Source organism: Alosa pseudoharengus, unplaced genomic scaffold, assembly GCF_046254945.1.
Source record: "Alosa pseudoharengus isolate Yale_2024_CS ecotype anadromous, Long Island Sound unplaced genomic scaffold, YU_APseudo_1.1 YU_APseudo_1.1_scf_12, whole genome shotgun sequence".
NCBI classification, from domain to species: Eukaryota; Metazoa; Chordata; class Actinopteri; order Clupeiformes; family Clupeidae; genus Alosa; species Alosa pseudoharengus.
The window spans coordinates 39,219,245-39,235,168 of NW_027468587.1; the positions used below are offsets into that span (position 1 = coordinate 39,219,245).

The 15,924-nt window shown below is 37.9% G+C and overlaps 1 protein-coding gene across 1 annotated transcript in view; it reads left to right on the forward strand.

The window, feature by feature from the left end:
• The window catches only part of st14 (ST14 transmembrane serine protease matriptase), a 229,476-nt gene that overhangs the window by 85,919 nt on the left and 127,633 nt on the right, over positions 1 to 15,924 (forward strand). Inside the window, exons 13-14 of the mRNA XM_076281226.1 lie at positions 11,149 to 11,256; positions 15,576 to 15,689. Of these exons, the coding sequence (XP_076137341.1) occupies positions 11,149 to 11,256; positions 15,576 to 15,689 (222 nt within the window). The remainder of the gene's footprint in view (positions 1 to 11,148; positions 11,257 to 15,575; positions 15,690 to 15,924) is intronic.

The following is a 15,924-nucleotide window of genomic DNA, read 5'->3' on the forward strand; positions in this document are numbered from 1 at the left end:
TACGAATTCAGTAGGATTAAAGGAAAACCAAATATTCATCATAATAATAATTTGGCTGCATTTCCAGTATTGGCGTTACGTAGTCGTTTGTCCACTAGATGGCGCATCGTTGCAGTGAGACGTAATTTTGTTGGAAGTTAATCTAAAGTGGGTTGGAAAGACACTACGCTTCCTACAAGGACAAGACTGTACAGTAGTTTACCGCAGAGAATGTCTAAGGGTAGGATGATTTCTGCATGACATGTAATTCCCATTTCCTCTTGAAGCCGAAATAAATCTGAGAATGTTTATTGGACATGCTTGTTTTTTACTGCAGGTAGGCTACGTTAATCCTATCAATAGCAGAACGTAGGTAAAATAATGTTACCGTTAGCATGGTTGAGTGATGGAGGCCAATTTGATTATTGATGTATTTGTAGAAAAGCCATAAATGCGTTTATAGGCTACCAAGCAAATTGATAACAGCACTAATTGTATCTTTCGACTGTCATCTCATTTGCTTATGACCATAACCTAGGCTACTAATAGGAGCTAAGTGAGTTAGCCACAACACGTTCGCTACGTGATGATTTTTTAATGGAAAATATATAGGCTACCTGAAAGATAACCTGTCTATGATGCATCCTAAACACCGGGCTGGGACATTTCTGCTCAAAGTCTCAAAAAGCATCTGAGTCAATGTTCAGTCCCAAACACCCATATAGGCTACTTCAATCCTCTATTTTTAGAGATGCACCGATAGATCGGCTGGTGACCGGAATCGGCCGATTTTCACGTGATCGGCCATGACCGGCGACCGGCCGGTCAGTCTGGGACATGCCGATTTTATGCCGGTCAAATACACTCGTGCGCCGCAATTGTAACAACACCCAGCTGAGTTTGCAAAGTTTGAAGAAGCTAGCAACCAGGCCAACACTCAGGGCTGGATGTAGGGCTACAAAGAAAGCGCTAATAGGCTACTGAGTTTTTCTATGCAGCAAACGCTGTGCTTTACCATTGGCCTACTGCATGGAATTTACTAAGCTGTCACTTCATTAGGCTACGTAAACATCGCTCATCACCGCCCGTCACTGCCGCTAATTGTGTGCCCACAGCTGACCCACAAGCCTGCTGAACGGAGATAAACGATTGCGACATTAAAAATAATCAAAGTTTAGCGATCATAGGCTAGGCTACATAATAAGATGTCAACAAGCAGCGACATACAGTAGCCCTAGTAGTTCTACTCCACTTAAAATAGTCTTACTATTTACTGCACGTAGACTAGGGTTATGTCCCTAGTCTAGCAGATTGAGAAGTGGATGTCGTGAAAGTGAACAAACGATAGCCTATTAGAAAGGCAAAGAAACGTTAAAGTTGCTTTTGACATAGTAGCCTACAATGAAGAAAACAGATGCTCTGAATACTGAATCAGCCGTCTCTGAAAGTTTCTATAGCCTAATTGATGCATTTAACCGGAATTTGGATTTAATTTTTTCACCGCAAAACAGACGTGCACTGTTTTCATATGGTGGAGCACCTAATCGCTATTAGCACTTCTCCCCTGTGTTTGCGTGATAGCCTAGGCTGCTACCACTTTTCCCTCGCCCTCCCATAAATTCATCAACGCATATGAAAATATGCTACATGGTAGTATGTTCAAATGTATCATGAAAATTGTTCTTAAATCTTTAGTTGGATATTGGATGTGAGAAGCATAAAATGGGTGTTCCATAACTTAACTTAATCCATAATTTGATACTGCATCTGAAGTTAGACTTGAAAAAGAATCTGTCTGCTCACCGGTTCCATTTTTTTTAACAGCCATTTCATCATTGATAAGTTGATTACACGTCTATATTAACATGTTCTATCAAAGAAAAGATAGAAAATAACTATTTGTGTGTGTGCTGTAAAATGGTTAGAAGAAATGAAATCGGAATCGGCTAAAATCGGTATCGGCAGGTCAAACTCTATGAAAAATCGGAAATCGGTATCGGCCCAGAAAATTGCAATCGGTGCATCTCTATCTATTTTCAAAGGTGATTCAAGTAAGGAAGAGCATGGCTCAAAGTAAAGTAACTGAAAGTACATAAATTCGTCAAAGTGAATAATTTGTGTCAACTCGCCGCAATGTAGATTTATTAACGCACCCGTGATGATCTACATCTCCATTTAAACCAGATGTTTTAGAGCGCACGTTGAGATGTATTCAGGGCAGGGCTGTGTCCTGTGCTGTCCACTTTGTGTGCGGAATGTGTGCAAACACACATTCCAAACAAGCATACACAAAAGTTTCAAGAGTGGGGGATGGAGTAGAAGATGGAGACAAATTCATTAATATGATTTATTTTCACGGAATGGATGTACAGGACTGAGCGGCGGTCATATTTTGTACCGCTATGCGGTACATCTAGTTTTACAGTGTGTCTCCTGGGTAACATAGGTACACCTGATAATTTTTTCAGAATTTTTTGAGACCTAAGTGCGTGGGCCCTGGTTCAATTGACGTGGAATGACCCAGGAAAGTTCCCGACACTTGTTCTAAAAACGTCTTAATAAACAAACAAGTGTCCTCCAGACCTCAATGTTCCATCAGTCAGTATCAAAAAACATAATCAGGCAGTTCAAACATAACTTTAGTACCAACTGAAAACAAGATCTTCCCCAAAAAATTCAGGCTGCAGTGAAAGGGATATACATTTAAATATTTAAAATAAGGTTAATTGTGCTTCAGTAGCACTGTCATTCAGAGCTAATGACAGTCAGCCTTTGCGTAAAGAAATAGTCTATACATTTGAACAAGTGGCCACGTTAAAAGATAGCCCAAAACACGTCAGACTATATAGGCTTATGAAAGCTTGTTTTAACAGGGCTTTATCAACAATCTTGACAAGGAACCAATCAAACCTATAATAAATAGCCCCTTAATAAACAGCAGTCTCTTATAAATAGCCCCTTAATAAACAGCAGTCTCTTATAATGCTAAACAATTTATTTAGTTTCAGCTGAGCTGACACACCATCACCCCCCCCCCCCCCCAAAAAAAAAAACCCTCTGTGAAATGATTAGTGTTATTATAAAGTATGTTGAATAACAAATTGTACATGAGTGAAATGCAGTATGATAATAACGTTTTTCTTTCTGTCGAAGCACTTAAATGTCACCTTTGGGATATAGCATGGTAGATTCACTGAATGCTGCTCAACCAAACCATTTGAAGAATGAGCAATGATCCACTCACGTCAGTGGCGAAATCAGTAGGCTATACTAAGCGAGTGCAAGCGAGTGACTTGTCATGATTAGCTTACTAATTATCTACACCAGGGGACCAGGAAGTCTGGTATTATTGTAACACCCTTTACCTGTAGCTTCATCTAAGGTAAAGGCCTGAGTTCTGTTAAGGTGGATCTCTCGTTTTTGTGTCAATACTTTTAATGCTTAGTTAAATCAAATTTCCCAGTATGAGCATTTCTGAACAATTAATAAATATCCCCTCATCAAGACAAATACCACAGTTTTAATATCAATGGCTGTTCTTTTATTTCTACTAACAAAAGTAAGGATATGGGAGTTATATAAATAACAATAAATATATAAATGTGAAATATAACTGTATGTTTAACAATGAATATATAAATTATGTATAGCTAATGTACAACTAGATGCACTGCATAGCGGTACAAAATATGACCGCCGCTCAGTCCTGTACATCCGTTCCGCGATAATAAATCACACTTCAATTTGTCTCCATCTTTTACTCCATCCCCCACTCTTGAAACTTTTGTGTATGCTTGTTTGGCATGCCTGTGTGTGTGTGTGCGGCTGCACAGCAAGTAGCCTACTGGCGCTGAAAAGGTGAATAGATTGTAGAATAGCCAAAGAAGTTGTAGCATTGTTATAAAACCTTTAAAATCTCTAAACAATCACAAGTAGGGCAGTTCATCACAGTTCATCCATTGCAACTGGATTGATGAAAGGTCACTTACACCTGTAGGCTACATTGTATTTGGGAAAAGCAAAAGGTATCAGCATAATGTTATTTATTTATTTATTTATTTATTTATTTATTTATTTATTTATTTATAAACAAAAACATCTCTGTCAGTTCCATGCGGTTTCAACAGCTATCAAAAACAAAGGTCATTTTTGGATGGATGGATTTTTTGTTAATGTTTCTTCTTCTACATAAGATTTTAGTCATCTTTAGTTCATGTGATACTTTATTGTCAATGCACAAATTAAGTAACAGTAATCTGAAACGTTATTGTCAATGCACAAATTAAGTAACAGTAGTCTGAAACAAAATGCTGTTTTACATCTAACCAGTGGTGCAAATAACTGACATGTCCAAATGGGCCTTGATGAAATGCGTCGCTAGACTGTTCATACACATTTTAACGGGCCAAAGTTGAAGAGCTGTTGTCCGTTATTGTTCGTGCAAATATAGGCTGATTCATGTTACCTTGCATTGTGTAACTAAGGTCCATGGCTAGTCTGGCTTTCACCAGACCAAGCTCAATCTTTTAAGAAATCAAAAAATAAATAGCGGGCAGATCAGGCTGGGTTCACCCAGCCTAGTCCATAGGCGCCCAATATTGTTTAATTTTCCGATTGAGATATCCACGCTCTGGCTATTCTAAATGCAAAAATGCATCAGGGAGTTATGACAAAACTGTAACTGGGTAGTTGACAAATGGCCAAGAAAAAGTACTTTTTTTGGAAAACATCACTTTTAAAAAAAAAAATACATATATTTATGGAGTATGACAACTGCAGTTTCAGAAAATAGTACTGGTCACTCATTTTGTCAATGACTTAACATATTATTTTCACGTTTTCACTCAACTGCATTGTAAATGTGTCCTATGGTGTGACATTTAAAAAAGTACTAAGAAATTATATTAAATAACATAAAAAATACCTCAGACAGAATTGTTCACATTATTAAAACATTAATTTCTTAAAGTGATATTTATTTTACATCAAAATACTAATTAGAATCATTTTCAACATGAATAGATGAACTTGATTAACTTTTTCCTATGAATGTCAATAAAACTTTTTCGCCAACCCTACATAACTGTTTGAAATTGTAGCTATCAAAGAGGAGATATTATTGTAACTCCCCTAATGCCAAACCTGACTTTTTCTAAAAGATATTTTGAAATTAAGATTATTTTTCTGTTGTTTTATGTTTGTCACACCATAGGACAAAACGTCACACCAAAGGACAAAGATAGTCATTGCATAAAGAGAGTCAGAATATATGAAGTGTTTATTGTAACATTGATAAAGGAGGACATTTGTTTTTTATTTTTCAACAGTATAAACTGTGCAAAACACGTAGCACACCAAAAGTAACTTTGATTCTTATAGATCCATCAATAAGGAAACATTGATGCATAATATCTTTGAGAAATTCAGTAAAATGTAATTTCAAAACAATACTGTGACATTGTCAAACAGCAAAATTAATTAGTTAAACAGTAACAGTGAAGATAAAGGGCCCTATGGTGCACCCTGCGCTACTACTACAGATTCTAAGGTGGCGCAACGCGCGATGCAAGGCTTATCCTTATCTTACACTCAATAAAGAGAGGAATTTTTCGCCATGCGCTCCACTTTTATTAAACCTTGCACCCAGGGGTGTGGCAATTAACGACATAAGGTGTGGTCTGGCACATGATCCAAAAATCGCTATCTTACACCATCTAAAAATCATTACGCCACTGACCAAGAAAAACCTGGTCTAGCGAAAAACGGATATAAAGCACAGCTGAAGACATACTTTCACAAGATCAGCAATCAGCAACTCCTCTGCAGGATAAATATCCTTAGGATTTTCTATTCAGTCATTCAAACATTATTGGGTTAAGTGTTGCTTTTTTCAGGCTATGTTTTCGATGGTAACCCCTTGTCAGTCCATAGTGAAAGTACTTAACTGTGTTGAACTGTTTTGTCATTGACTACGAGACTATGGTGAAGTTTTACTTTGCCTATAGTTCAAATAATAGGCGAGTAGATGCATATAGGCTATACTCTGCTAGTCACAAATAAGGTTTTAGTAAAGCAAGGTTTAGTGGAATCCCTGTTCCATATGGTCTCGCGTGCCAGCAGCTACCTTCAAATGCACCGCTGACTATCAAAATACCGATGCGCTGTTTGAAGTTGCGCTGCTTGCTGTTAAAGGGAATGATACATACCATTCTCATTGGTTTAATGGATGTTACACCCAAAACACACCCATTACAGATTGAGAAACATAAGAACAACCCTTTTGTGCCCAGCGCCCATCGTTTGATCACAAAATCACGCCATTAAATTAGTGACTGTAGACTGGCTATAATGTCTAGAAACTTTGCGCCTCTGACCATCTGTTTCTAAACGCCAAAATAGGGCCCATAATCCTCAACAGGGAAATTCCATTTTAAAAACATTGCATAACATTCATGTACTCCATTCCATTTAAAATATATTCTAAGAGCAGTTTTTAATCATACTTTACACAGTCATCTACAATGAAATTCTATTTGTTAGTGGCAACACTGGAAGTTCATAGGGAGGTTTGGCCAAAGGTCCTGCAGGAGGTTCCTCTGGCTCCTCCAGTACACTGTCAGGAGACTGTGGTGTTGTGTTAAGAATGTCAAGTAATGCCTTTTCCTTTGCCCTGCCTCTTTTTTGGATTCCTTCCAAATCTTCCTCAATTCGGTTTGTTTCTTCCTTCCTAGTGCTTTAAAGGTTGTATCAGCGATAGCGGGGATACGTCACTTCTGTTGATGTTCAAACAAAACAGAGAGCTAGCTCGCTACTCCCTCCCCCTCCCTCCCGTGCAATTAAAACTCTCCTAAGCGCGCATCTTGTTGGTTATTGGTTGAAACACTCTATTTTGCCTTTGAGTGGGTTGCCAACCCTTGTTGGTAGCAATTGTTTTTGTGTACAGATCTCGGAGCCTAGGCTGCCTACAGAGACGCAATTTTTTTGACGGCCTGCTTATGGGGCAGACAGCTAGCGGATTGTTAGGAAAGATTAGATGAATGTGATAATTTATGTTTGGGCCTTTTTTGGGCCTGACATCGCTGATACAACCTTTAATGTTGAATGTATCCAATTCCCAGAGAGCCTTCTGTTCATGATATCTGTTAGAAATAATGATAGAATATAGATGAATGGATCAACAGTGTAATGTAATGTATACTCAATTATGAACTCTCTTTTGCACTCATCTCTCTCTCAGTTCTTTCTGTTCTAAAAAAAAGAGTTTTATATTTATGTACTTTATGTTACAGTTGTTTTAGTAACACTTCAGAACATTTTATGTAGTCTCCAAAAAAACAGCAATAAACATTTTAACTTAAGTCATTATTGAATTTAAAATCATCAAAACTGGTCAAAAAAGAATGAAAAGTATGTTAACAAACTTTATTCATTTGTTTTAATAGCTTCTTAAGGAGGTATTGTCCTATCGTGTGACATCTTTGTCCTATGGTGTGACAGGCCAAAGTATCACACCAAATGACATTTCCTGTCACACCAAAGGACATTTAAGCTTTTGTGGCAGTTAATAACCATGCTAATACTAGCTGAACTGTCATTAGCAATTGGCATCATGCATTTGCTTAATATTACATAGTCCTGCTGTTAAAAATACAAATTTAGATTAAAAAATTAAATTTAGGGGTGTCACACCAAAGTACAAAAAAACTTAAAAAAATAAAAAATAACTCGGGTATTAAAACAAAAAATGCATGTAAAAAAGAAAATGTTTAATCATTTACAGTATTTTAAATGATAAAAATGTGAAATAAATGATTTTTTATCTTCTGTGACGGTGAAAAAGCCATGTCACGTCAACTACCCAACTAACAAACTACATCCTAATAGAAAGCTGTTAGCTTCCCTAAGCTACAGGTAGGCCTATAAGGTAGGCCTATTTACAACATAAATTGTCAATAGGCTATGCTGGCGACACAAATAAAATCTCCTTTGGAAACCAATGGCTTACGCCTTACAGTATCAAGCGGACTTAAACTGCCATATCGTGGCGAAAAGTTGTAATAAAATTCACGCAGCTCCATGAGTCAAGGAAAGCGCGAATGAAGTAGCCACTTCTAAATGGGACCCTCTACACAGTAGCTTAAGGTGTGTTGCTAAAGCAGCCATAATGAAATTAAGGTTTCATTGTTTGGATACTTCACACACACGTGCTTTTTAATCTCACAGACTACAACTACCAAGCTGGAATCAAAGCACATCGATTCCCCTCTCACACCCTACACGCACTTAAAAACAAATAAACAGGCGTCTCAGTCTCATGCATGTATTGGCAAAACTGTATCAGACCGGTGTAACGTTGGTAAATCTTCCATTGCACAGAATGATTTTTGTAGCACGTGCAACAAATGACAGTCGAAAGATACAATTACAGTGCTGCTATCAATTTGCTTGGTATAACCGCATTTATAGTTTTCTACAAATGCAATCAATCAAATTGGCCTCCATCACTCAACCAACGCTAACGGTAACATTATTGTACCTAGGTCCTTATTGATATTATAAGATTAACGTACCTGCAGTAAAACATTTATGACCGATAAACATTCTCAGATTTATTTCGGCTTCAAGAAGAATTGGGAATTACATTTCATGTGAACATCGTCCTATCCTTATTAGACGTTCTCTGCGGTAAACTACAGTCCTTGTAGGAAGCGTCCATTGTTTTTCCAACCCACTTTTAACTTCCAACAAAATTACGTCTCACTGCAACGATGCGCCATCTAGTGGACAAACGACTACGTATCGCCAATACTGGAAATGCAGCCATGATGATGATGATGAATATTTGGCTTTCTTTTAATCCTACTGAATTTGTAATTATGTATCTGCCGTTCTAATACCGATAGTATGTGTGTGCCTGTGTGTGTGTGCATGTGTATATGTGTGCACCGCCATCTACAGGCCAATGAGTGTACAGTCACTAAATGTACACATAACCTAAATTTCTTTAGACCCCCCCATGGATGAAATTCTACGAAACTTGGCATACCCCCAGAGAATGCCAGGTCAATCATACACATACAATTTGGTGCAGTTCTGAACATCTTAACTGAAGATAGGGGCGATTAAAGCAGAATGATATTGCATTTACACTATTACAAAACAAACAAACTCGTTACACACAGTTCCCGAATAGACAACTGGCATACCAAAAAAAAATAGCTTATTTACAAAATAATCTCATCACATCTGAGACCTTTCACCTGTAGTCAGCCTGACTAACGTTACTCCCAGGGCGTCTTATTATTCCAACACTCACGCACTACTCAAAAACCCGGGGACCCCTGTATGAACTGTGATTGGCTGTAAGCCAGTCTTAATGTTCTATGGGTTAGAGTGCCTACAAATAAACTCTTGAAAGTTCTCAACAACTATTTAAATATTGAATGTAGTTTTACATATTTAAGTATTAGCATATTTATTAACTTATCTATTTATCTATTTAACTTTATATCCGCATATTTATTTTCCCTGTGGGTTACATTATGATGACTTAAAAGATTATGTTGTCATTTAAGAGACTTTATCATGGCATGAGCTCAACAAATCTGTCTGGGTTCTATGACTATATAGGTTGCTACCATAGGTTACTGTGTATGCTATGTTAAGATGTCATTAGAAGAAGTATCAGTGTTTCCAACTTAGCGTTTAAGTATATATACTTTTTTGATCCCGTGAGGGAAATTTAGTCTCTGCATTTAACCCAATCGGTGAATTAGTAACACAAACAGCACACAGTGAACACACAGTGAGGTGAAGCACACACTAATCCCGGCGCAGTGAGCTGCCTGCTTCAACGGCGGCGCTCGGGGAGCAGTGAGGGGTTAGGTGCCTTGCTCAAGGGCACTTCAGCCGCAGCCCACTGGTCGGGGCTCGAACCGGCAACCCTCCGGTTACAAGTCCAGAGTGCTAACCAGTGGGCCACGGCACCCTGCACCCTGGCGCATGGCGTAAAACTAGTTTTCCACCCGGCGCAAGGTTTATTTTCTTATTTTGCATGTTTATTTTTTTAAACAATACGCCCAGGAGTGTGGCAATTAACAACCTAGGGAGTGGCCTAGCGCATTGTCTAAAAATCGCTATTGAACACCACCTAAAACGAATTACGCTACTGACCAAGAGAAACCTGGTCAGAAGTCTATGGCGAGTTGTTTATATGTTATTTTAAGAGCGCATTGTCAGTCATATTGGCGAGTGTGACAGATGTCATTCTCATTGGTTTAAATAATGTTATGCCCCAAACACACCCATGACTGATTAAGAAACTTAGGAACACCTTGTGCCATGCGCTCGACGTTTGATAACGTAAACACTCCCAATGTGGACTGGACATCCTACAAAATTTGAATAAGCTTTTGACTAGTGACAATGCGCTTTAGACTGTCATGATAGGGCCCTCAGGCTTTAAATTTAGCAATTTTTCACTACCTATAGTCAAGTCAAGTCAAGTCAAATTTATTTATATAGCACATTTCAAAGCAATAGCATTGCGCCAAAGTGCTTTACATAAAATAATAATAATAATAATAAAAATAATAAGATATATTATTATATATCTATAGAAATGAAAAAATGTGTGTAGCAACAAAACTGGGTGCTTCTGGCAACACTTGTTTTCCTCTGAAGAATGCTATTGAAAAAGGTCTCCTTAATTCCAAATGGAGACACCGTGGACCGAGTTGATCCAATGTACTTTAAAGCAGGTAAAACTTGAGGCTGGCTTGCGAAAGAATAGTTCTTTATTCTGGATGTTAACAACAGAGTTCTGATAGCTCTGTTGTATGCACAGCACAGCACAGTGTTGCAAAGTGAAACCAAGACCATAAACTGACATCTAGAACACTCATGGCTAGATATAGGTGACATTATATACAGTACATGTACATTCCCATTATACCCTTACAATACTACAATACACACTCATTTTTATTTCCTTTTGCTATAGGCTGCAGGCTGTTTGCACATGTTTTCTTGGCACATAATTTTCTGCATATAATTTCACAATCAAGTAGCTTGCATATACAGACTGTGCTGTTTTTCCTGTTGGTACTTGTGCGTGCATGTGTGATTGTGAACAGACTACTAATAATAACAATGCATTTTATTGATCAGACTGTGAACAGGATCAATTTGCCTGTGCCAATGGAATGTGCAAGCCGAAATACTGGGTATGTGACAGGGTCAATGACTGTGGAGACAACAGTGATGAGTTGCAGTGCAGTAAGTTTTCTTAATGGGTTTCTTTTCCTTATGTTAACTTTTCCTCTTTCATTTATGGCAGTGGATATTTGAACAGATGCTACTCTAATAAACACTCATGAAAAGAAATAAGAAGAATAACTGACATTGGTATATAACTTGATGTACCGCAGAGCGGTACAAAATATGACCGCCGCCCAGTCCAGCACAAATAAGTCACGTTTTGTCTAATTGTGTTCTTTTCCTGTGTATGTATTTGTTACCACATAGCCTAACTAGGCTATAGCTGATATTAGGACTCAGTACACTTATGTGGTAGGCTATGGACTTTACTGTGCACATTTTGGGTAGCCTATCCTATATCAAGGAAATAATTATTGAAGAAATGCAGGCTACATGCCATGATACATGATACACCGAAAAAGTAAATAGATTGTGTGCAAGTTAACTAGCGTGAACATTGCATTTCATCACACTATGATCACAGTCATTATGCCTCGTCAAAATTCAGTGAAAAAGGAAGGTTTGCTTAATCACAGAATAAACCTCACTTATTTCACTTTGGCTAGGCCTATAGCCTATAACTGAGCGAATAAGCCTGGCACTGATCATGTAATGGTGTTTTCTATCACATCCGTTAACCTGCCGTTCTTTGAACTCTTTAAAAAGGTTGGGTCTGTCTGTGAGATGCTTGCTTAGCATGTTCGGTAACACTTTATTTTAATGTGTCGCTGTTACAGTGTACCAACCTAATTAGGTACAGTGGTACAACCTGTGTAACAACATGTACTATCATTGTACTTGCATTATGTATTTGTGGGTACCTACATATAGTTGTTACATTGTTTGTGATACTGAGTGCTTTTACAAAACATTGCCAATTTGCCTAAATTTTTATCAGAGGCAAATTACTTACATGTACATATGACATGTATGTTGTGTCTTCGATGTCTTAGAACAGGTCTACTAATTCACTACATAGTACATATATCAACTGTGTTGGTACACACTTATTGCTCTTTGATACAGTGGCATAAACCCATTAAAATGAAGTGTACTGTTAAGTACTTACAATTACATATTACATGCATCATGTATGTTGTGTCATTGGTGTCTTGGAACATGTCTGCCATTACCCTACGTAGCACATGTATCAACTGTGTTGGTACACACTTATTACATGACTTATTATTTCATGAAGTAACACAGTTGGTCTGTTTATGCCTACCTGTAGTAGCACATTTCAAGACTTGAGAATGAGGACATACATGTAATATGGATGTATACTTATCTGGTACACTTTATTTTAATGGATTTGTTCCACTGTATCAAAGAGTAATAAATGTGTACCAACACAGTTGATACATGTACTACAGTATGTAGGGTAATGGCAGACATGTTCCAAGACACCAATGACACAACACAATATGTACTGTACATGTAAGTACTTAACTGGTACACTTCATTTTAATGGGTTTGTGCCACTGTATCAAAGAGTAATACATGTGTACCAACACAGTTGATACATGTGCTACGTAGGGTAATGGCAGACATGTTCCAAGACACCAATGACACAACATACATGTAAGTAATTAACTGGTACACTTAATAGGTTTATTCCACTGTATCAAAGAGTAACAAGGTTGTAGCAGCACAGCTGTTACATGTACACTGAAGACAATGAGGCCTTGACTGGAGCTAAGAATGGTTTGTATATCAAATCTATCATGACCAGATTTACCCCATCCAGCAGGTCTCAGGTCAGCTCTTTGCCTCTGATGAAAATTTAGGCAAATTGTCAAAGTTTTGTAAAATCACTCAGTATTACAATGTAACAACTATATGTAGGTACCCACAAATACATAATGCAAGTACAATGATAGTACCTGATAGTACATGTTGTTACACAGGTTGTACCACTGTACCTAATTAGGTAGGTACACTGTAACAGCGACACATTAAAATAAAGTGTTACCGCATGTTCTATGTGTTACCTCCCTTTGAATGACTTTTGAAACATCTTTTACAGACAGGCCTCATTGTACCTGTTGGCTTGACTTTTGTTTTAAGCTGAAGACGTATATCCTTCGCTCACTCAAGGCTGCTTGCTTGACATGCCTTCTGTGTGTGTAAGGACCAGTGAGAGTGGAAGCAGTGCGCTTCACTCAGACACAGAATGCTATTATTGCGATTCTAGAAACGTCGGGAATTTTTTTTTACAGGAGGGCATCATGATACCTTCCTAGTATCGCTACATTGTGCAACAAATAGGAAAAAACATCTCTTTTTTGAATGAAAACAAATGTAAAAAATTAAAATACATCGCCAATTATACTTGGGTGACCATTAATTTACCTGGGCCCAGGTAAAGTCTATGTTTTGGAAACCATTATAGGTCATTGTAGGTTCTGTTTGGCACCCCAAAAGAAAAACTGCTGCTTCCACTGAAACTAAAAACATGGTCTTAGATTATGCACATATGATGATTATTCACACTTGGTGAATTTGACCCATATTTAGAATGGGAAATTAGAGTAAGTTTATGTATTGATAAAGAAAGGGCATTGTAGAATAATAAAGAAAAGTAATTATATTTCCACATCGCTGTAGGGTTTGGTGAAATCAGATTTTGATTGGAATTTGAGTGGGCCATTTTTCAAACCCCAGCACTTTTTTGGTATCACTGTAAGGAAAAAATCAACAGCCTTCTGTATAGTCATCAATAAATATCAAATTAAATTCTAGTCATCTTTGAGGGGCAGCATTTGGATCAATTGTTTTGTTTTTATCCTATACTTATGTACTAGCATGAAAGGTCTGAGCCTGCTAGGTGGTTTGCACACTGGCGCATGGCGTAAAACTCGTTTTCCACCCGGCGCGAAGTTTAATTCCTTATTTTGCACGTTTAATTTTTAAACAATGCGCCCAGGGGTGTGGCAATTAACAACTTAGGGAGTGGCTTAGCGCATTGTCTAAAAATCGCTACACCTGGTCAGAAGTCTATGGCGAGTTGTTTATATGTTATTTTAAGAGCGCATTGACAACAGTCATATTGGCGGGTGCACCTATCATCCATGAACGCACACCAGCCACGTCCAAGCAAAACATTACAAATTGCACGATTACAATAGGAAACATAATTAGAATAAAGATATTACGAAATACTGTACATCTCATGATGAGTACTGTAGTTATTCAGCATCATTTGCAAATTGGTAATGACGGTTAAAAGTGATTAGGGGAAAGAGAGACACGTATGGAGCACAGCTGAAGACGCACTGTCACGAGATATAAGCAACTCCTCTGCTGGATAATCATTTGAGCAATATTAGGGTAAGTGTTGCTTTTTCCAGCCTATGTTTTCGATGGTAACCCATTGTCAGTCAATAGTGAAAGTAACTGCATATAACTGTCTTGTCGTTGATTGACACCATGGTGAAGTTAGTTTCACTTTGTCAATGAATTCAAATAATAGAGGAGTGCAAATGTGTGAAGGCTATGCTAGGTTTTAGTAAAGCATGGTTTAGTGGAATGACTATTCCATACGGTCTCGCAAGCAGCCTCCTTCAAATGTGCCGTTGAATGTCAAAATACCGATGCATTTATTTGACATCACGCTTTGCGCTGTTAAAGGGAATGACAGATGTCATTCTCATTGGTTTAAATGATGTTATACGCCCCAAACACACCCATGACTGATTAAAAAACCTAGGAACACCTTGTTGCGCCATGCGCTCGACGTTTGATAACGAAAACCCTCCCAATGTGGACTGGACATCCTACTAAATTTGAATAAGCTTTTGACGAGTGACGATGCGCTTTTGACTGTCATGATACGGCCCATGGACTTTAAAATTTGAAGAATAATTAAGACAGATCCACACAAATTCACACACCTCTCTCCTCAGGAAACTGGCTGTACCCTATCTAAAACAGTTTTGGCCTGATTTTGTTTTTAAAATGCAGGGTGCCTCATGGATAACATTTTTGTATGGGATGTGTATGGGATTCCCCAAAACATTATTGAATTAACATGGAATGAGCTTTTAATAAACTTTGCTTGCCTTGCCTCTATCACTGTCATAAGCAGAGATGTTTTCAGTTCGCTGAAATCTTGTTTATTGTTTTATCCTCATGCCTTGTTTTTTGTTGTTCCTCTTATTCCATTGTGAGTGTACCAAAGCTAATGTATTCATAGAGAAAAATTGGTACATTTGTCTTAATATCAGACAATATTAGATGCAGCTTTACCTGCTGTATTTTATTTTAAGATGCTTAAGGAAATGTGCAGCAATTATATATAAATAAATGTAAAGGGAAAAATTTTCTAATTTCTCCAGGCTGTGGTAAGGGCGAGGTACGATGTGGTGATGGTACCTGCATTCAGCAGAGTGGCGTTTGTGATGGCAAGAAAGACTGTGAAGACAGTAGTGATGAAGCATCCTGTAAAGAATGTGAGTGAAGTATTTTTGAAATTAAAGATGACATAGAATGGAAACCCATTTTTACCTTTCCTTTGTTGAAAAATGAGAGTTCATAAAACTGCCATAAAACATGTTTGTTTCTAGCCTAGAAATCTAGACGCACCCTAGCGGGGCTAGTCTAGCAACTCTCCGTTGGCTTGTGAGAACTTCTATCAGGCCAATCAAATCGTGTATAGAGTCGTTAGACGGGCTTAACATAATGATT